This window comes from Epinephelus lanceolatus, chromosome 6, assembly GCF_041903045.1.
Source record: "Epinephelus lanceolatus isolate andai-2023 chromosome 6, ASM4190304v1, whole genome shotgun sequence".
In the NCBI taxonomy this organism is placed as follows: Eukaryota; Metazoa; Chordata; class Actinopteri; order Perciformes; family Serranidae; genus Epinephelus; species Epinephelus lanceolatus.
The window spans coordinates 6,593,004-6,615,311 of NC_135739.1; the positions used below are offsets into that span (position 1 = coordinate 6,593,004).

At 43.1% G+C, this 22,308-nt stretch overlaps 1 protein-coding gene across 1 annotated transcript in view; it reads left to right on the forward strand.

Annotated features, from left to right (window-relative positions):
* Positions 1-22,044, forward strand: part of cdh24a (cadherin 24, type 2a) — a 33,119-nt gene extending 11,075 nt beyond the window's left edge. Inside the window, exons 3-14 of the mRNA XM_033620866.2 lie at positions 5,455-5,749; positions 8,244-8,363; positions 8,708-8,875; positions 13,511-13,692; positions 14,322-14,578; positions 14,676-14,812; positions 14,975-15,096; positions 17,525-17,642; positions 17,778-18,086; positions 18,223-18,415; positions 18,531-18,930; positions 20,486-22,044. Of these exons, the coding sequence (XP_033476757.2) occupies positions 5,455-5,749; positions 8,244-8,363; positions 8,708-8,875; positions 13,511-13,692; positions 14,322-14,578; positions 14,676-14,812; positions 14,975-15,096; positions 17,525-17,642; positions 17,778-18,086; positions 18,223-18,415; positions 18,531-18,930; positions 20,486-21,358 (3,174 nt within the window). The 3' untranslated portion in view covers positions 21,359-22,044. The remainder of the gene's footprint in view (positions 1-5,454; positions 5,750-8,243; positions 8,364-8,707; positions 8,876-13,510; positions 13,693-14,321; positions 14,579-14,675; positions 14,813-14,974; positions 15,097-17,524; positions 17,643-17,777; positions 18,087-18,222; positions 18,416-18,530; positions 18,931-20,485) is intronic.
* The last annotated feature ends 264 nt before the right edge of the window (positions 22,045-22,308 follow it).

Consider the following 22,308-nt stretch of genomic DNA (forward strand, 5'->3'; position numbering starts at 1 on the left):
ACACGTTTTGTTACTTGCTCACGCCCCCCATTGCCCTGAAAAAGGTGCATTCTGCCCTGAAAAAGACGCATAAACAAAAGTAGGTAGGCGGCATTTTGCTGCACTCCCCGATTTTGTTTTTATACTGCCAATGCTGAAAAAAGACTGATTGGGCTTTCCTGCAAATTTGCACAATTCCTATCTAAAAAGGGCTACAGAGTAACAGGAAAATAATAAAGAGCTGCTGTGTAGCAGGTGAACCACAGCTTTCACACTGAGATTTAGGACCCATAAGATGCAGGCATATTCACTGTCACTGTGGTCAGTTGCAAAATGATGCTGGTGAAAGTTACTCCTGATGGATTGCCAATATTACCTAAAGTGGTAGGCTGCTGCAGTAGTCATACAGCGCAGCATGTAATCTCAGCCTATCGAACAGTTGGCTAACACTTAGTCTAATGATACCTGCTGATACCTTATATGTACAGATGTCTGCGTAATCAACATCCAGTGTTGGGTCATCCATCCACATGGATGGGGGCAGACTGAAGGGACATGATGGCGATCAACCTTAATTTATTAAGGTATTGAAACGCTCATGTTCAGGCCAGGACACACAGTAATTAGTACACATGTTTAACAAGAACTACATGAATACAAACTGGTCAAAATTATAATCCAAATCCCCCACAAGATATATTACGGCACAGCCTTGATGTTTCGTATGTGCTGGTCTGGTCTATAGAAGTTTTGACTTTGCAGTTTCACGAGTCCAGTCAACAGCTTTACAGATGTCTGTTTTGTGATGGTGGTCTGTGGGGAAAACGTGTTACAGTGTGCAACAGTTACAGACAATCTTAATATGGGAGTAGGTCATTTCAGAATGATTGTGTTGCTAGTGGAGTTAGCAGTTTATAGTTGATACAGTTTAGATACGTACCTTGTTATTAAATTCCATTTGTTGGTGTGTTAGTCTGTTCTTGATAGCTTGCAGCCCAGCTGTATTGGTAGGTTGTTAGCTAACCTCCACCATACATGCAATGGCAAACTAAGCTAGTTGACAGCTACGCAGATGGTAAATTAACTTCCTCTACACAGCGCAGTTTGACTTCTCAAAGGGCTTTACAGCACAAACACCCATTCACGCACTGTTGGCCAAGGCTACCACACAAGGTGCCACCTGCTCATGTGATAAATATTCCCACGCAATCAATTTGGGGTTCAGTATCTTGCCCAAGGACACTTCAGCAGGTAGACTGCAAGGACCAGGAATCAAACCACCGACCTTACACTTGATAGACAACCTTCTTTTACCTCCTGAGCCACCACTGTCACCGCCAAGGCAGTGCAGTTATTAATGAAGTTCCTTTAAAGGTCCCGTATTGGGAAAAGTCAGGTTTCTATATCTGTTTAGAAATAAAGCAGGTGTAGGTGAAGAAATACTGTGAAAGTATCACAGTGTTCCATCTACTAATACACACAGTCTGTATTCAGACACTGTGTCTTTAAACGAGCTGTCGGGATTGCTATGAATTTATGATATCATACCTATACTAAATAGACAGCTTGAAACAGCCTGTTTAGACCTGGTGTTACACGTCTAAATAACCACCAAGACAAATTGTGATCCGATCACTCACGTCACTTGCTATGTTGGTCTGAGATGCATTTGACCACATATTTTTGTCGGTAATAACAGCAGGACAGTTGAGTGTCTGTTATTTAAACAGACAAGTCAGTTGAAGGTGAATCACAGATAACATTGTCGGTACTGGTTACAAACAGGCTCACGAGTGAACGACATGCTCATGTGCTGATGGATTCTGTTTTTTCGTGTTTGTAGCTGGACCAGAGGATATTCAGTTAAACATATCGGTGATGCTGTTGTGCTCTCATTATTCTGCATGAAATTTGCTGGAAATGATGATAATGTCGCCCCGGTGGTGCGTTTTATGTTCAGTGAGCACTGTGCCGGACTCAAATGCTACATTACTTGTCATATGGTAACTTAAGAGGCAATTTGGCCTCTTGTGCTCTGATTAATTTGGCATGCGGTAAACACCAGTCACAATTTTGTTGTAATGAAAACTCAACTCCTGGCATTTGTTTTGGAAGAAGTAAAGAAGTGGAGAAAAAGTGGCACTTTTTCTTTTTAAATAAGTGCTGTGCAGTGGATTTAATTTATGCTGATGTGAAAAGGGGTTTATGTGGATTCAAAGAGTAACTGATGAATATTTGGAAAAGTAGCCTAACTGATAAATATTTAAAGAAACTTTAAAGTGTCACATTTGAGAATGGAATTTGGTGTGGCGGTTTCACGCTAAAATCAATGAGACAGAAATTTGCTTGTAATCAAAACTATGAACTAATTATGTGTGCCTGCTTCCTTATTCCTCTAATAACGGCTAATACTACTAACAGACATTAAGAAATGACCGACTTTAGTTTTCTGATGAGCTTGGATTGTGGCTCGCTGTAAGGAAAGAGAGCAAATTTTCGGCTCGTGTTTTTCTCATGAATTTGACCGCTCAATCATTTGTGTTAATTCACCCCAAACGGCCCATGTACCAACTGCACAGACATTAGCCGTAAGCTAGCTGCTGCGTGGGAGTGTGTCTGTGTGTTTGTGTTAAGGTCAGCTTCCGACTGAACTCAGCAGAAACTCTGCTGATTTGCCTCCAGTTTCTCTCCTTTTTCCTGTCGTCTCTGTATGTTCATAAAGTAGATTCACAAAGCTCCAGGACAGGAGCACAATCTTTTTTACACTAGTTGAAACATTTTCAACTCACGCCGACGCTTCCTCGAATTTGCGTTTACTTTCATCTTCATTGACTTTGGGTGCAATTGTGCTGCCTCTCAAACTCACTTTGTCTCCCGTCTGAACAAGTTGAGTGAGCTGGCAGGCAAACCTGAGAGTGCTCTGAACAGAGATGTTCAGAGCAAGACAAGCACTTTCAATAAGTGTCTATAGGTCAGGGACAGTGAGAAAAGGCAAATAAGATAATTTAACTGTTGCGTGCCAAGACATTTATTGGACGACCAGGATTTATTTTCTTTAGTTTCTTATTTCCTGATCATAATTTCTTTACAAAATATAAAGTACATACTTGAAAAAGCTCATAAAATGTCTCATCATGTCGCACAAATATAACTCCACATAACTGCTGTGCAGCCGTCCCTTCCACTCGTCGTGTCAGAACTTGAATTTTACAGTCGCCACACCAGCAACCTTCAACTGCTGTCGGTGTCGCAACACGTAAAGTGTCTGAGATGATTTAATCCACAGCACACCTGAACCATTCAGATCCCTGGGGTTTACTTGTAGCATTTCACAGTCAGCTGCTTCACACTAATGCAGCTGCTGGCAGCTACAGTATACTCAGGGTAGGATTATATCAGCTGTAACGCTAACAGGGAATGCTGCCAGCCACTTTGTAGCTAGCAGTATACTTTATAGTGACAGTCTAGATTGGATTCTTACCAGTGCAGTATACACCTCATAAATGTTTAATCTTCCTCTCTGGTCGTTATTGATATAGTCAGGGAAGGGTGTTAAAGCAATCAGTACGAGACAACATACGAGACTGCTCATTCCTCTGCAAGCAGTCTTGATGTTGATATTCATGTAATAAAGCATCACCGCATTGCGAGGGGGCTGGAAGCGTTTCTCTCACAGGCAGCTCAGTCTGTTTGCCAAAAATAGAGAGGCGATCATTTCAAACCCATCACCAGTGTGTGGTTTGAGGTGACTTATCAACTGTTGAGATCACAGGTGCCTCAACCCGTGCAACGGAGGAAGAATTTGGCTGCCAAAGGAAGCAGCGTGAGGCAGATTTAAACCCGGAGGTGGATGTACTGCATGAGTGAGAGGAGGGGGGGAAAATTCAGATTACAGAGTAGGAGAAAAAGTGACAAAGGAATTGGAAGAGACAATTTCCTCTTTTTCCAGCTTTGTTTGTACGGGGCGGATAAATTTCTTCCCCACAGTGAGAGTGTTTTTTCATGCTGACTGAAGCACAGCAGGACTGAGCCAGCAATTAGACAGTGAGGAGAGGAGGGCTGGATAGAAAGGGAGGATGGAGAGAGGAGGGGAGGGAGGGGGGCAAAGAACAGGGGAGCGCGATAGGCACAGACTCTGACAAAGATGTCTCTCGTGGTGAAGTGTGGGATCAAAATCGAAGCTAGCTTTAAGGAAGAAAGGAGGGAGAGGGATGTGGGTGTAGGGATGAATAAGAAACCCTGAGTCCCTTATCTAGCAATTTGTAGGGTATGCTATCACGAGTTTCTATAATCCCCAACTTTATCCTCCAAGACACACACCACACACACAGAATGTACTCTAATCTTATATTTTCTCCTGCCTGCTAGTCATGCAGTCTGTGTGAGCTGCACTTGCGTGAACATGTGTTGACATGTATTATGCTGGAATATACAAATACTTTGATGTGGGCATCTGTCTTACAAATGTCTTACATACAAATCATTTGACTAATTCTGCACTGCATTAGGCAGGCAATTAAAATCCCCTTTTTCACAAACACATTTTCGTGTAACAAAATTAATGCCCTGCAAAAATGATTATAAATTGCTGCGGAAATTTGTAAACAGTCATGGCTGTGGCTGAATTTTAAAATTTGAGGCTTTTAGTTCTCATGAGTATCTGAGGTCCGCAGCAGAGGTTGTGAGTAAGCCTTGTGGATTATGAACATGTGCAGATGCGCCTTAAGGGTAGAGAGATGTGAAGGTTCCTGGTCAGAAAGCTCAGTGTGATGAAGGCTGAGTAATCTCTTTAGCTTTCTATTTCTGTGTGTTTGGCCTTTTACCTATCTAGCTCACACTAATATCCTCTCTGCCATGAAATACCGAACGAGTACTCTGCACCAGGGAGCAAAACAGTCCGACAGAGAGGGGAAGAGAGAGGGAGGGGGGAATGAGAAATGTGAGCAGATGGGCATTCTGTGTAGCCGAGGTAACTTGATGAAAAGAGAGAGACACAAGGACTGGAAAAAGAGGTAGCTTAAAAGGTACAGGGAAGTCAGGCAGATGGATTTACAAGAAGGGGAAGGAAGGGACAGATGGATAGAAGTGACAGAAAGATTTACAGATGGATACTGCAGAATACATCTGTGTACATACATGTAGGACATTCGCAGGGCCACGGTCCACATCGATGCGGCTCTGCCCTCAACAAACCCCCAATGGCATCTTTGGTCCAGTGAGTTAATTAGCTGAGCGCATCAGCACTCATTCTGGTCCCATATGTATCTTCCACACCTGGTGCCATTCATTTCAGATTCACTGAGCACATCCCGTCTTAACATAAATCACCTATTTCACACAGTCCTGTTTGCAGTACTTGCCAGACAGATAGATGAGCGTTAATGGGCAATACCTGCATCATCAGTGCACCATGTGTGAAAGCAATGTTGCCTCCAGGTGGAACAGTAATTTACTCTGTATGGTTTTATTTTCCAGCTGCACACAGATATGGACAAAGGAGACGGACGCACTAAGTATATGTTGGAGGGGGAGGGGGTGGGCTCTGTGTTCGTTATTGACGGCAACACAGGCAACATACATGTCACCAAGTCTTTAGACCGCGAGGAGAAAGACCAGTACCGCCTCATCGCAACAGCTACAGATCGTCAGACCGGCCGAGCCCTGGAGCCCTCGTCTGAGTTCATCATCAGAGTTCAGGACATCAATGACAACCCGCCTGTTTTCCTTGATGAACCCTATGTTGCCATGGTGCCAGAGATGGCCAACATAGGTACAGTGCTAAAACAACACTAAAGTGACGCTCCACCCAAAATCTCTTCAAGTGTGGCTGTAAAAGTCTTCATGTGGAGCAGCAGCTGCTCTCAGCTTGAATTTATTCAGCTTGCCATGGATTCCAATGGTGATGAGTTTTCTCAGCAAAACAAGACAAAGGCTGTGTGCAACACTCAGAAGTTTATACGGAGAAGTAGAGTGAGATCAAGCAACAACTTTCAGGGCTGAAAAATGAAGCCAACGTCAGAGTGCCTTGTAGGGCGACTTGAGGCTGGCTCCAAAAGTGAGTCAGTTCTTAAAGACTACCATGTTAAAATGCCCAACTTAACATCTGAAAAGAACATGTTTGCAGCCTGGTACCAAAACAGTTTTGGTCTCTATTGCTAATTTCCCTGTTCACCATAATTGTAGGGAGTGAATTTTTGTAAACCTCACCCTTGAAATTTTAAGGCTAAAAGCTGCACATATTTAAGAATGTGGCAAACTTTCTGCACGGTGTCACCATTGTCTGAGAGTCAGATCCACCCTTCCTCCTCCACAGCTACATCCTCAAATGTGGTCACTTCTGGCTCCAAAAGTCCAAAATGGTGACGGCCCAACTCGAGCATGATGGATGTATAAACAGAACTGGATACAGGAGGCTATCAAAGTTGTTCAGTGGTGCATGAAGCCCAAAAAAGTTCAAATTTTGGGGTATAAAATTACCCAGAGCTTCTATATTGTTAGGCCCATAGGTGCACCAGAGTCTTCTGTCGACCAAGTGGCTAACTTCCAGTTTAGCCCTCAGCTAACTTGAATTGGGATAAAATTATTTAATAGCGCATTTCTTTCTCTTTTTTTTTATTTTTCAAAAATTTTAAAATGTTATCGGACCAGATGGATGAAATGAGTTATTTTGCAGGTGCTGTGATGCTAATAAGTCTTTCAGGGCACAGTAGCATCACATGACGAACTTGAAAGTTGTAATTCCCCAGTTTGGCCACTGTCAGATTGGCTGTAGAGCCTTGCACTGTTCCCAGGGGTTAACTTGAGGGTTTAAAATGGAGTCTGCAGACCGATGGGTGACATCATGGTGACTGCGTACATTATTTTTATACAGTTGAATATTTGTCATTTTTATGACTGTGATATCGCACTCATCATTTGGCTAGCAGAAAGTCACCAAACAGACACAACTTTTCTTGTTCAGTGTCAAATTTTTGAGGGTGTTTCCCTAAGACAAAATGGCGGATGGTGAATATAGTGCAACAGCAATATAGAAAATAGGGAGCGATTTCAGACATGGACAGAGTCGACAGCCATGCTAGCAACTCTGTGAGGCTGTTGTGCATTGAGCTCAATGTTAATGTCAACATAACACGCTCACAGTAACAATACTAAAATACTGTTGTTTCGCAGGTGTAATATTTTCCATGTTCACTATCTTACTTTAACGTGTCAGCATTCTAACATTTGTTAATTAGCACTAAACACATGGTCATGAACCAAAGTATTGAACGAACTTTGACCTGATGATGGTGCTAGATGAAAAATCAGAGGATCAGGATAGGTTGTAATGATTCGTACCATATTTCATGGTAATCTAGCTCATAGTTGTCAAAATATTTTATTGAAACCCTAATGGTGGCACAAGAGGAAAGGTCAGGGATCACCAAAGTCATTTGGACTCATCATCTGGGCACCATGAATATCTGTACGAAATTTAGAGGCAATCTATCCAGTAGCTGTTGAGATATTTTAGTCGAGACTGAAGTAATGGACCAACTAAATAATGACTAAAGTAATTTGACAAAAATCCATAGAAATGTCTCAACCTACAAAAGACTGCAACAAATGATTATGTCTATTGAATAATCTGTAATGGTAAAAATGATTGTTTTGTTTGTACAGTGTTAGAAAATTATGACAAATGCCCATCACAACATCGAGGAGTCCAGGAAGATGTATACAAATTGCTTTTTTTTTTTTTTTTAACTATTCTATATGACAATGAAAAGCGTCACAGCTTTGTTTGAAAAAGGGCTTAAACACTTAATTGGTTCAAAACAGGTGCAGATTAATCTTCTGTCAATCAACAGATCAATTGATCTCCTAATTGTTGCAACTCTCAACCTACGCTTGCAGCATTATTGACTCCCCCACTGTCCAAACATTTTCAGTATCTTACAAACAATCCTACTTCTGCCAACATGGAGCTAAACACACAGCATCTGGCACGGCTCCAGAGATTCAAGGAGGGCAATTGTTCAACCTGAAAACGCGGCCTTTAATCATACTTTGTCGAAAAGATGAATGTTTTAACATACCGTGCCGCACGGATAGACAGCAGAGGAAGTGGATTATCCTTTTAATCCTGCAGATGTAAGTACTTGATATTCACAAGATAGATTTTGGGTGGAGTATCATTTTTAAGCTTACGATCCAGCCACCAGCTTTAACTACTTTAAACAGCACTTTGACCTGTCGCCTTTGTCGCCTCGTCTCTTTCACAGGCACGTCCATAATCACAGTCACAGCCAGAGATGCCGATGATCCAACATATGGAAACAGCGCCCGGCTGGTGTATGCCATCACTCAGGGCCAGGACTATTTCTCTGTGGATCCTCAGACAGGTCTGATCATATGTACTACACATCCTCTCAAAGCTGTTTACCATTAAATGCCTCTCCAGCTGATGATTACGCTTTATACAGTCAATCCCGGCGGCCCGCTCAGATATCATATGTTGTATCTTTGCGACCATATGTCCAGTTTGAATAAGAGCATTTGAACTCACATTTTACACAATGTGGTCAGAAGCAGAAGTGGCCTGGAGTCATATGTTTTTCAATGTCCTAATTCAAACATGTATGCATCTGACTCGCTTTGATGGTGATTTCCAGAGACGTTGTGTCGCTGTGAAATCTGTTGCCGCTGTGATTTTTTTGCTGCATGTCCTGGCTCTCCTGTCCACCAGGCGTCCTGCGGACAGCTGTACCTGACATGGACAGAGAGACACGGGATGAATATCTGGTCGTCCTCCAGGCCAAAGACATGGGCGGGCATCTGGGCGGATTATCAGGGACTACCACCATCACTGTGAAGCTGAGCGATGTCAACGACAACCCCCCTCACTTCAGAAGGAGTAAGCGCTGCTGTTATCAGATCACCACTGTCGGCTGCGTTCAATCTCTGCAGCTGTGGAATATGTGTGTGTGCGAGTAAAGATTAAAATGATGAAACATCTTGTAATGGCATTTGTGACAGGAGTCTGATATTTTTTGCCTCCTTTGGGTCCTCGTTGTCTTGACAGGTTCAAGATAAGCTCTAAAGTAGTTAAACAGCTTGTCAGTCCGGTATCCGTCTTTTATTCTATGCACTTTTCATAATGACTGTTTTTACCATCAGCCTGAGTAACATAACCTCTGCCAGAGATGACTGACATTAACATTCATATAAACACTCCCATTGGGTCCCTGAGGTTCAAAATGGACTGTGCCTTGACGTAGAAGAGTGAAAGATCATGTCCGCTTTTTCTTATCCAAGCTTTTCCCTGTTCCATGCTATTAATATTTCATCTTAAAGTTCAGTGCTTTCTGCTTCAATAGACAGTAAAATCACTGCAGAATGCGTCTAACGCTTTGAGACATATACTGCTTTTCTCTACATTCTACCTCTCCCCTACTTCTTCTTCCTGACAGTCTCCGCTTACTGCCGTTCATCTTAATGTTTAAAGTCCCCTCTCCTCGTGTTGATATATTGTTCTGCAATACAGCGCTTTATAGAGGCAATTTAATATTTTCCAAATGCCAGCAGTGTTATTTATTTACTGATATCTGACTTTATCCTCCCTTCCTCCCCCACCACCTCCACTCTATTATTTTCTGTTTGACAATAATGCCAATTAATAATTAAAGCAAACGGCTCATTTAGTATGCTCTTTGAATGCGAGGGGTGTGACTTTTTAAACACTCTTCATAGTGTGGTGGATTTGAATGATTAACAATCAGCAAGGTAGTGCCGCTCTGATTAAAAGGAAAGCTTTTCTCTGCCAATGTGCAGCATCACAAGTGATGTATAGACATGAACTGCCACAGATCACTGGCTGCCTTTTCATGCTTGTTGAGTGGACAGACTGTAATGCAATCTAAACTATGACGCTAACAGATTCACTCAGCTAAGCTGAAATTTCCAGTTTAATAAATACAACTCATGATTCATTATAAACAGAAGAGGACAGATATCATTTAATTTAAAGCGTTACACTTCTATGCACTGTATGTCTGTCACAGTTATGGTATTAATAGAGGTGACACCTATTTTTATCCCATGATTACTCAAATGAGGCAGGGCTACATTTAACATTTATCTAGTCTTCGAAAGCAGCAGCTCAAAAACCAAAGATATTCTATTTACAGTGAGATAAAACACGGAGAAGTAGCCAATCTTCACATTGGAGGAGTTAACAATTAACCAGATATCAAATAGTTATGGATTAATTTTCTGTCAGTTGTCTAGTCAACTGATCAACTAATTGTTTCAGCACAAAAGGGAGAAAATATCTTCAGCGCCTAGTTTGGTGCAGCTCAGCCAGACTGTGATCAGGGTAAACACAGCTGAGCTACATTTAATGAATGAATGAATTTAAGGGCATCATAAAGAATGTGGTGACAGAGACGTGCTTGTTTTCTTGAGAGGCAACTGTGTTTGAATAGTTGTTGTTTTATTGTGGATTTTTGTATTATATGTTGTATTTGTTGTATTTTAAATGTGTTTTGATTGGCTGCTACCTCGGCCAGAGTCTCTTGTAAAAGAGATTTTCAATCTCAATGGGACTTCCTGGTTACATTGAGGTTAAATAAAAAAAAGTGTTAGTGTCAGTATGCTAACTTGCTCACAGTGATAATACTAACATTTTTATGTTTAGCATTTATAATGTTAACTGTGTTCAGTATCTTAGTTTAATGTGCCAGCATGCTAACATTTGCTAATTAGCACAAAACGCAAAGAACAGCAGAGGCTGATGTCGTTGGTTTTAAAAGTATTGGGCAGATTAAAATTTTGACCGGATGGTGGCGCTAGATGAAAAGTAAGAGGATCACCAAAGTCAACAGGCTTCATCTTCTGAATGTCGGAATAAAATTTCATGGCAATCCCTCCAGTATTGCGAGGCGTGTTAGTCTGGATCAGTCTGGCATCGCTATCCCGAAACCATTAGAAATCTATAGGTGTATAGGCGTTTTTGCACTTGTGGTAGTAGAATGTAAATGTACCGATTAAAGATAAATGTGTCTAAGTGCAATGGAAACAGATTCAGCGAATAAATGATGACTTACAGTAATGACGTACTGTCGTTACTGCAAGCTCTCTTCCTCATCTGTGGGTGGCTTTTAACAGCTCATGTCCACACACAGGACTGTTAGCAGGACTCCTCCACGAGCATATAGCTGTCATATTAGATGTTAAAAACTCTCTGTTTCTGTGGTCCAGTGTGCTCTCCGTTATTATACATCCATTGTTTCCTTCCCATTTCGTTGCACCCCCTTTTTCTGTACTGGAAGATTAGCGCTCCCTACTGCGTTTTGCAGTGAGCCGACTCCCAAAGTGCATAATTTCACATTTTCTTTGTCTATTTTCTAAAAATTCCGTTTAAATTTGTGCTACATAAGAATGGAAACCAGGCTTATCGCTTCAACCCACAGATACTCAGTTTATAATAAAATATTGATAGAGTATTCCTTTCAGCTCAGAATAAAGTTAAATTCCAGAGCACTCAGATCTTCAAACCAGCAGCTTCTGGCTGTGCCTCGATCGAGGCTAAAGGGCAAAGGGGATCGTGCATTCGCTGTGGCTGCACCCAAACTTTGGAACAGCCTACCTCTCTCCATTAAGGATTCCCCATCTGTGGACACTTTTAAGGCTAGACTTAAGACCCACTTTTACTCCAAAGCTTTTGAGCGCTCTTAAACTCTTATCCCCCATTTTTAGTCCTTTGTATTTCCACTCTCCAATTTGCTCCTTTACTTTTGGACTTGTGTACATGGGATAGAGTGCCGAAGTCACGCCCCTTCCGGTGAAGCTCATGGGACCTTAGATCGGAAAAAATATGAATGGCAGTGAATGAGGAGAGAAATATTATCTTTTGTTCCTGTTTGAGTTGCGACATGAAATCCAAATATGTCGTAAATGAATTTAAAACATACATTTTAAGGTCAAGAAAGTCATACTTTATGGTAAAACTGATGAGATATATTGTATTTTGATCTCTGCACTTTGTTATTCTGTGATTTTACCTTTATTGTACAGCACTTTGGTCAGCCTAGGTTGTTTTTAAATGTGCTTTATAAATAAATTGGATTTGGATTTGGATTTAAAGAGAAAACATCTAACGTACAGTATGTGGCCAAAATAATTACAAATAAGGGCTCTGTATTTGTTCAAATCATTCGTAGCGCACAATTTAGTTGTAAAGTGAGACTAATAGAAACACTTGAAGCTATTCTGTGCAGGAATTGTAACGGCGGGACATTTATAGCTGCAGCCACATTGTTTTTGAAGCCTACACGACACACTCCAACAAACCACGCCCACCAGCATATACAAGACAAACCCACTAACGCAGTGGTTATTTGAACCCTGCTGCAACAGGAACAAATATGAGACCAAATGTGGCAATAATCAAGATTCACCTTGTCAATAAGGAGATGTAGCCCTAACCCTAACCTTAACCACTCTTACTGTAGTTAGTCAAACGTGAACTTAGCATTTTCTTCAAGGCTTCTGCCTGCAGACTAAGGAGCGTAGGGGCCTGATAGTGAAATGAGTGGTGATGATGGTGGGCGGGTCATGCCGCAGCTGTACCTGCTCTGTATCGGCAGCGAAAGTAAAAGTTAAAGCCAACCCCTGCTTTGTCTAATTTGTGTTTCCCCTCATTATATTTGCTTTTTTTTTTTTTTTTTTTCAGCTCTGGGTCCAAGATGATCTTAGCCTCCTCTTGGATGTTTGCCACTTTATAGTCTGTTACCTGGTCACTATATTTTTAAATAGCCCATAACCTCACCTGAGCACTGTGGCCATGAACATCCTGAACAAAGCAAAACAAGATGAAAATACAGGCAGAAGTCAGAGTCTTGTATGAGTCTATACCTTTAAAGGCTTGTTTTATATTTTTGTCTGTCCTCAAACATGCCTATATCTCCTCCTCCTCCTCTTCTTACTGGCCTCAAAGAGATATTCAGTGCAAAAATGCATTTTAAGGTTCAGCCAAATCTGATAAGGTTTCAGCAGTCTGAGTCATATCAAGTGGGTATCTTCAAAATGTACATTCCCACAGGACATTCCCAAGAGGGAATTCCACACTAAATATAGTGTAACTTTGGAGGATGATATGAGCCTCAGCTGAAAGTAAGAATGCATTTTACACAACCTGACGGCTGTGGATTTAGTCCCTCGTCTCTTTCACTGGTATTGCACTAGGAAGGATCTCTTTACAGCCAGTATGGGCAGGTGGAATGATTAAAGCGACAAATAACTCTTCCAATGTACGTTTACAGGGGCGTGTGTGTAATGGATTAAGATAGACTTGTGTTAATGTGAACCAATCCTTTAAACTAGACTTGAAATATGTGAGTGAAAGCCGTAATAGCCACATGCATTATGTTAGTTGACACAAAATTGAGCCAGACACATGTAGCGTGTGCGGGTTATTTTTTCACACAGTCTCATCTGCAGTCAGCGCCAGTGCTCAGAACCATTGTATTCATTGTTATCCTCTCTGCAGGTGCATGGTCATTCTCTGTGTCGGAGCTGGCAGCGCCAGGTGTGGAGGTGGGCCGCCTCACTGCCACTGATCCAGACCTGGGAGAAAATGCACAGCTGGAGTTCACAATCCTGGACGCAGAGGAGGCCGAGGTATTCAATATAACCGGAAGAGACCAGGAGGCTGTGATTGTTCTAAACAAGGTAAGACAGAGTGTCTGCGTGTTAAGTTGTCATAATAACTGAGGATCTGAAGCTACATGTGGGTGGTTTTGCTTAAATGGCCACGTAATGAGAAAAACATCTAATATGTGACATTCTAACACATTTTCTTTGGTCTACTGTTGGAAATTAATTTTATTTGGCCATTTAAACACTTGAGTTCTCCACTCGAACACGCTCTGTGGCTGACAGGTTCAGATTCCCAAGGCTCTACACAAGCAATTAAAGAAACAATGAACTAATAAGCAGCTGGTGAGAAACTGCAGCTCATTTGAAGCGAGCAGGCCGTGTTAAAGGCAGCCAGTGTGACTCGTCTTTTTACTTCTAAGCATTGGGCACTCAAAGAACTATTGCTCAGTAAAATCTTAAATTAAGAGGTTGCAGAGGATGAGGTAAGAAGAGGTCGATGATGAAAGGAATAACTCAAAAATGTAATATTGTAGGAGAGTTTTATGGAGAGAGAGAAAAGAGTGAGGTCGATGAATGAAATTAATTATGAAGTACTGTATGTGGGATGAAATATAGAACATATATACATATGAATCAAACATGAAAGGCCTTCAGTGAAGTATACCCTTCAGATTGACGCTGCTTTGTTCTTCACCCGACAGCTGCTGGATTATGAAACCCGTAACTCCTACACTTTCTCTGTGGAAGTTGCCAACCCTATAGTGGATGCACGGTACCTAAGGAAAGGTCCCTTTAAGGACCAGGCAACAGTCCGGGTCATGGTGCTTAATGCTGATGAGCCGCCACGATTCTCTCAGGCTCGGTACCATCTGGATGTGTCTGAGAACTGCCCCCCTGTCTGCTCTGTTGGCCGGGTGCATGCTGTGGACCCAGACACAGGACAAAGCACCAACATCAGGTGGTTATTTCACCATCACTCACTCACTCACTCAGTCCGAGCTCTCCTCACCATCCTCCTCCTCTCTTTCCCACTCTTGCCTGTTTCTGTATCTCAGGTACTCCATCGATCCCCAGTCAGACCCTGAGGCTCTGTTCCGCATCGCCTCTGACACCGGCTTTATCAACACAGTGATGGAATTGGACCGCGAGCAGGAGCAGTGGCATAATATCACTGTCATCGCCACACAGAGGGGTATGTCAGCCCCTCTGCCCTCGGGCGCTATGAGCAGCAGAGCCTACCAGAGTCATATTTCACCAAAAGCACCGCCCGGAGTTGGGAATACAAAGTGTGCCGTAAAAATGATACAAATTTAGTGATCATTTCAACATTAGTGTCCGTTTCCTTTTCTTTCAGACAATCCAAATCTTGTGTCAAGGGTTGTGGTTGCCATAGAGACACTGGATCAGAATGACAATGCGCCGGAGTTGGACAGACAGTATACAACGTCTGTATGTGACTCCAGTGCCCCGGGTCAGGTGTGTTCCTGTTTTGTTTTTGCCTTATATTACATTTAATGTCAAATGTTCTTTCCTGTTTTTATCTGTTCTGTCTCAGACTCATGCAAGAATTTCTTTTCTGTTTTATTCTTGATTTGATTTAAAGGAGCTCTCGACCATATTCAGAGCATTAATATAGCGGCAATTATTTCTTATGTGATGTGAAGTTTTGCCCACTCTCTGTTTGTTGTTGTGGTAGACAGCCCAGCCACATGTGCATATTAGTGCATGTAAGTCCCTGTGCACACTGGCTAGCAAATTGACCCCTGGCTAAACCCCGCCCCTTTGTGATGGTCTTTGAAGCTGTCCGAGCTAGCATGGAGCCAACATTGTAACTAACTGCACACCCTGAAGAAATACTATAACATTTTTAGAAGAACAAGGGGCTCTGTCAGATCCAAACACCGTTCATCGGCACACACTGCGATGACACAAACTGGTTAAAAATGAGTGAAGCTTCCCTGTTTCCCTTCACTGGTTCCTGTAAAGCATTGCAGCTAGCTAGTCTCAGTAGCAAACCCTACACTTGTCAGGGTTTGATTTTGGTTTTGGTACAGGAATGAAACATGTATCTCCTTCCAACCTCTCCAGGTAACGAGTATCATAATTAAACATGTCCCAGGCACAACATTTAGCTTGAAATCCACAAAATAATATATATAATAATAATATCCACTATAATTTGTCATGATGTACCATAGGGCTGACCCAAAAAATTCGAAGCTTCAAAGCTTCGTTCGATGGCACGGGATTCGATTGTGAAAAAAAATAAATAAATCGAAGCTTCGGCGCTTTTTTTTTTTTTTATGTGTGTGTGTGTTTTGGGGGGAGGCCTTAAACGCAACACTAACCCAACAAGCACACTCAGATCCGCTCTGAGTCCGGTGTCAGAGACACTTCTGATGCTCTGAGTTGCGCATCTGTTTGATTGTGCTGCAGTGTGCGCCGAGGGTTTTAATTTAAGGTGCCCACAGACTCGGACACACTATAAGCGGAGCAGACTCCGTGAGGAATGTCCACAGTCATTCGGGCTTCCATAGTCGAGCGCACTTCCGTGTTGTAGTTTCCTGTAAAAATGTTCATGAAACACTACATTACCCGCAATTCTTGTGCGTTTCTGTCATGGCGATGTGAAAAATACATGCCAAGCAGTCTTTTGAGTGACACTGGTGTGCGGAGCTGAGTCCGTGCAGTCGTAAAATCTGAGCTTTGCACGCACAGGGCTTGCGGACGTCCGCTTTTAGTCTGCGCTGACCTCCGCGTCGTCGAATGCTTCGAATTAAATTTGTTCTGAGCTCCAAAGCTTCGAATGTCCAAAACTGGAGTCGAAGGTCAGCCCTAATGTACCAAGTCTTTGGCTTTGACTTAGCAAAGGATAAATCGTCGGCGCTATATGCTGTGCTCATGGGACAGTTATCACTGGTGTTGGGATGGCGTTGCTGTGGAAAAGTAGCACCCACCGTCCATATTATTCCCAGTTAACATTGTTAGCTCTGTCAGCACTGTTGCCATAGTTAGCACTGCTCATGCTGTTAGCACCGTTAGCTGCTACCCGCCAGCACAGACACCTCTGTGTTGAGACTAATGTGCAGTCAGCTTTTGAATCTTAGATAGTCTCTGATTATCGTATAAAGTTCCTTTAATTTAGGTCTTCTGTTGTTAAAACATCCCATCATTAGGAATTGGTACAGCGGAACCAAACTCGCGTCTTTGTTAACTCAACTCTGCAAATTGTATAGATTTTTATTTCTAATGTTTTGATGGATATTAATAAAATACTGCGAGGGGGCTTATTCTTTGCTTCACAATAAAAGCCACCCTGGGTTGTACCAGTTAAATGTGAAGCAACAACCGTAGAAACTTTTAGCGTTAGCAGTTGCTTCATACATCTCTGATACAGCATTAGGAGAGTGAACAGTAAACAGTGCGGCTGATATAACATGAAAAGCAGTAGTGTTTGAATACATGTTGCATTGTTTCCTGTGATTTCCGTGTGGTGGACTCCGCCACTAACAAAGAAAGCTACTATACAGAGAGGTAATTACAGAGTGTAAATACATTGAATGGATATTGCAGAAAGAATGTTGACAAGAAGTATCATCAAAGTGGGGATTAATTTGACTAAAGTCAGAAGGATTAGAACTGTAATTTGCTTCAAAAAAGAGCAATTTATTCCAACTTTGTTTCTCCGTATGACCCCTTAAATTTAAGCACTTGTAACCCCTCCTGTCACCAATGTCAGCAGCTCTACCAAAGAGTGATTTTCATGTTGCAGATTCTTTCATTTTAATAATATTTAGATCCCTGAAGAGGTCAAATAGGTAGAATTCTGTGCAAAAATCTGTCTCTTTTTCCCTGGATTTATCCTGATAAGCATTAAAATGAAGCATCCTGATCTGTTACGCAGGTAGTTCAGGTCCTGCGAGCCATCGACAGGGACCAAGGAGTGCAGGACACCCCGGTCCACTTCAGCATCCCTCCTGAATCCAGCTCTGCCCTCAACCTAACCATCAGGGAAAGCGGAGGTTGCACCAATTGGCTCTGTTTTTCTATTTCACGCACAATCAAAAAAACATGACACCAGCCAAAACATGTGTGAGGGTGTTGTGCAGTGACCGTGTTTGATGTGTGTGTGTTTTTTCTCTCTGCCACTTTATCAGGTGTGACAGCCAGCCTGGTGCTCCAGTCAGTCTTGGAGCCCCTCCCTGGCTTCTCCTCATCCTCACTCACCCTCTATGTGCCGGTGGTACTGCGCGATGGGGCCTCAGGTCTGACCAACACTGGCACGGTCACTGTGACCATTTGTCCTTGTCTGCGAGGGGGCATGCAGACAGAGGATAGAGGGAGACAGAGGGACAGGAGATGGGAGAGACACATGGTTTGTCTCCCCGTGCCTTCTGCCTCCCCGTCTCTCATATTCAGTTTGGTCACCTTGCTCGCCATGCTGGCTTGTGTCACCACTCTGCTGGGTACGTTTGTTGGGTTCTCTGAAGCACTATAAATATGTTGTTTGTGACTTTTTGAAAGATGCTGAGCAGTTGTGTCAGGTTGCTTCAGTAATGTCTGAAGAGTATGGTGGTCATGTGTCTCTTTTTTGCCCTTTAGTGGTGTGTGCACTCTCGCTGTCATTGCGCCATCAGAAGCGAGACTCCCACTCACCCTTCGAGGAGGATGATGTCAGGGAGAACATCATATCCTATGATGACGAGGGGGGAGGGGAAGCAGACACCGCAGCTTTTGACATTACAGCGCTGCAGAGCATGCACAGAATACAGCACATGCACAACAACAGGAACATGTGAGCTGCTCCCCAAAATAAAAAAATAAGTTTATCCTTGCCATGGTGGCTTATGGGAGCATGTGCGTGTGTGTGTGTGAGTGTGTGCCTCTCTGACATTTATCTCTTGGCACAGATGGTACACCCAGCAGAATGCGCCGAGGGCCAGGACGTACAGCTGGAGTCGTAACCCACGCCTCGGCCTGGACCCACAGCAGAGGCCGGGCTCGGCACCGCTCTACGGACGCTTCTGTTACGGCATTCACACGCTGCCTGTTCTCAGAGATTATCCAGTCGGGCCACTGGAGGCAGGACTGCAGCTAACGCAGCTGACCCATGGGCTCACTGGAGGTCACATTGGCAATTCCCTTGTCATCCAGAACCAGAGCACCTTTGAGCCTCCGCTGCGTTCTCCTGAGATGAGCCCTGCTAGTTACGAAGCAGAGCACACGCTGGCGAAGAGCAGAATCACAGAGAGAAATGAGGGCAGTGAAGCAAACGCTGCTGACACAAAAGAGAAGCAGGATCAGGCAAAGGTCAGATCATAGTGTTGATACTAACACAAACATGTAGCACATATATGAAAGCAAAAAAAGGCCATAAGGATTTGAGTGGTATAAGCAAGTGAATAATCTTGTTCCCCTTTAAAATAGCCTAAAATATTCATGCCTAAATATGCAACAGTGTGATTCATCTGGAATCATATTTGATGGAAAGTCACTATAGCAACCCACCAGCTGTCCTCAGATTCTGAATCAGATGTTGCTGCATTCTGAGTTGTGCACGGAAGCAAGTGACATCACCTCTTTTTTAGCTGAGTCCCCTCCACCTCAAACCGTTAAGAAGAGCTCAGACAGAAACACAAATACAGAAATCTGTCATGTGAACTGACCAGAGCGCAGGTTTAAGAAGTTTTAAAGATGTTTCTTTAGGATCCCATCACTCAGAGTGAGAAGCTGATGGATTAAAAACGTCAGGGCCTTTACTGTACCACTGAATTTACAACATTTTGAAAAATACTGCACTGTCCTGAAAACAATGTAGGTTGGGGCTTTAAAATGGTCGTCAGCAGAAGGCATCTTAAGAGGCCCAGCGCCAAAAAAAAAAAAGAAAATATAAAGCCCAGTTCAGACCAAAGATTCACGACGAGATGAAACCGTTTTGGAACGTTGCAGAGAGAAGTTGGCTGGCTGGTTTTAGAACATAAAGCACGTCACATGTCGGGTTGTAGTGAAGTCCACTGGGCAAATCGAAATGATCACAGATGCCGTGCTCGCTTGCTGCAGCAGGTCTTCCGTCCCCACTGAGCCCTGAGTCAGTCATTTCCAGATTCACAAATTGAAATCTGGTTGTTCAGATGTGATTGACTAAATTCAGACAGCAAATTGACTCAGCTTTGTTCAGATTTCATTGATTCCGATATTGATTGTATTAGAAAACAGTTCGACCCGGCACCAACTTAGCAATGTGTTTGATTTATTTGCATAGACTAATGGACGCCACTCACTGGTTTGTCGACTCCCGTTTTGAAGCCTTGAGTTTGGCATTTCCGCAGTCGCCATCTTGTTTTTTTCAGCCAGAAGTGACCAGATTTGGATGAGAGGGTGGAGCTGTGGAGGAGTGAAGGATGGATCTTAGGGTGAATCCAAATGTCCCTTTTTAATCATACTTCGTTTCAGTTTCCGCTGAGATAGTCATGTCTTGCACAACGTCTTTTTTCTTTCATTCTTTCTCTCTGCATTTTGCATATTGGGGTTCAAAAGTTCAAAATAAAATTAGCAAATTAAAAAATTCAGACACCAAATTAGGGTTAAATGAACTTAAACATCAGGTCTACAAAGGATATGAAGAAGGATTTGGAATGGAGTCGATCAGACCCTCGTCCAATCAGGTTCAGCTCTGTTGAGGTGCAGATGAGTGCATTTGAATTTTCTATCAACGTTCAGTATTCAGTAGTAATTTCACGGTTAGCAGTGTATCAGTTGCTTAAAATATTGTCATCATTATGGCCTCTTTCTGCTTCTGTACATTTATCCCTGCATGTGTGTCTGAATCATCTCATATCACCCTTCTTCTTCTTCTCTTGTCCAGATAAACCCACCAGAAGCAGAGTCGACACCAACAGCCACCAACGCTGCCAATCCGACCCACTGTGACCCAAATGAGTCTTCATGCCAAAGTCACACCAGCTCCTCGTCAAACCAGCAAGAGGGGCGACCGGGGTCATCGCAGACTCAGATCAGCACTGCAGCCACCAGCTGCACGTTAGATGACATTGACACTGATTCCTCCATCCCTTCCGTTTCAGAGCGAAATTATTCAAATGGCAGTGAGATCGGCTCTGTGAACCCTCCTGTTTACCTGAAAGGAGACACGTACAGCATTGTTGGCTCCCTGAATCCAAACAGCAGAGGGACGTGTATGAACGGGACTAGCAGTGGAGGGTTGTACCCAGCGGGAGTGCAGCTACTGAACATGTGCAGACTCCAGAGTAAGGATTTGACCCCGCAGCCTTTGTCCTTACCTGGGGGGATGTTTGGCAACAACAGAGGCTGGGCATGCGGGGCGGAGCCTGCCAGAGCAGAGGCCACCAACCCGCAGCCCCTCCGTATGGAAGACCTCCTGAATATCCGTCTGGACCAGGTCACCTTTGACCTGTCCCAGCCGCCCTATGACTCACTGCAGACTTATGAGTTTGAGGGCCGTGACTCAAGGGCTGAGTCACTGAGTTCACTGGAGAGCGACGGGGAGAAGGACGATGGGAGAGTGGTCGGAGGGATGGAGGAGTTAAACCAGAAGTTTCAGAGGCTGGTGGAGATCATCAGAGAGAGGGAGAAGGAGAAGGAGGGAGGAGGAGGGGAGACACGAGCGGCCGAGGGAGGCGAGACTGCAGCGGCTGCTCACGATGAGACTCATAAACAAAAGGAGGACAAAGAGAAAGAACAGCAGAGATGGGATTTCTAGACTGCAATAAAAGAAAAGTTAGAAAGAGGAGAACTCTTTCAGCAGTGATGGATTTTAAACACAGCAGGGGTGGCAAAATACACAGCCTCTGACAGAGATCTCCTTGTCCCACATGCCCAGAATCCAGCAGGCTGACAGTACAGTCGAGACTTGTGGTGGAATCAGTGCACAGCGTATAGTTTTCACCTCCACTATGTTTATAAAATGCATATGGAATCTGTCACTTTTCACACTTCTCTTGTAACAGATATTAATAATGCACTTGGGCTTTCAAAGCTAAAGTTATGAAAAATTAACATTTTTGAAATATTGATTCTGAGCCCTGAAAGCTGCATTGTTAGAAAATAGGCCTCATTAAATATTGACCAGAATTGTGATGTTTAATATTGATAGTTTAATAGGGGCACACTCACTAGAAACCCTTGGAATCTGAATCCGAATAAACCCACACAGGCGTACAGTACAGTGCTGCAGGCCAACACTGCCGTGTGTTCACAGAGCCTCTCTGACGAGTCTGACTGTATACGTTGATATTCTGTAGCTCCATAGAGAGCGTCCGGCTCCAGCAAGTAGCAAAACCTGCTCACTATGCAATCTGCACACAGTTAGAAATGATTAGATTGTCACTGTCAAAGACTTGTGTACTGTTGTGAAAGTACAGTAAATAACTTCCATATGTAGATAAATATCAGCGTCTGCTTTACTGCTTATTGCTCACGAGTGGACGATTGTTTCAGGAGGGGGATGTTTACCGCAATCCACACAGGAAATTAAGCATCTGATTTTCAGTTATTAAACTGTTGCAGGCGTAAGCGTACAATAGACAATGCTCCCCATAATTTCACCCACGCAAGATTAATTATAATTCACTATTGTGTTTGCGTTTGCTGGTCTAGAATTATCTCCAAAGGCTTATTTATCTCCCACCTTTTAAAGAGACAAAATTAGGC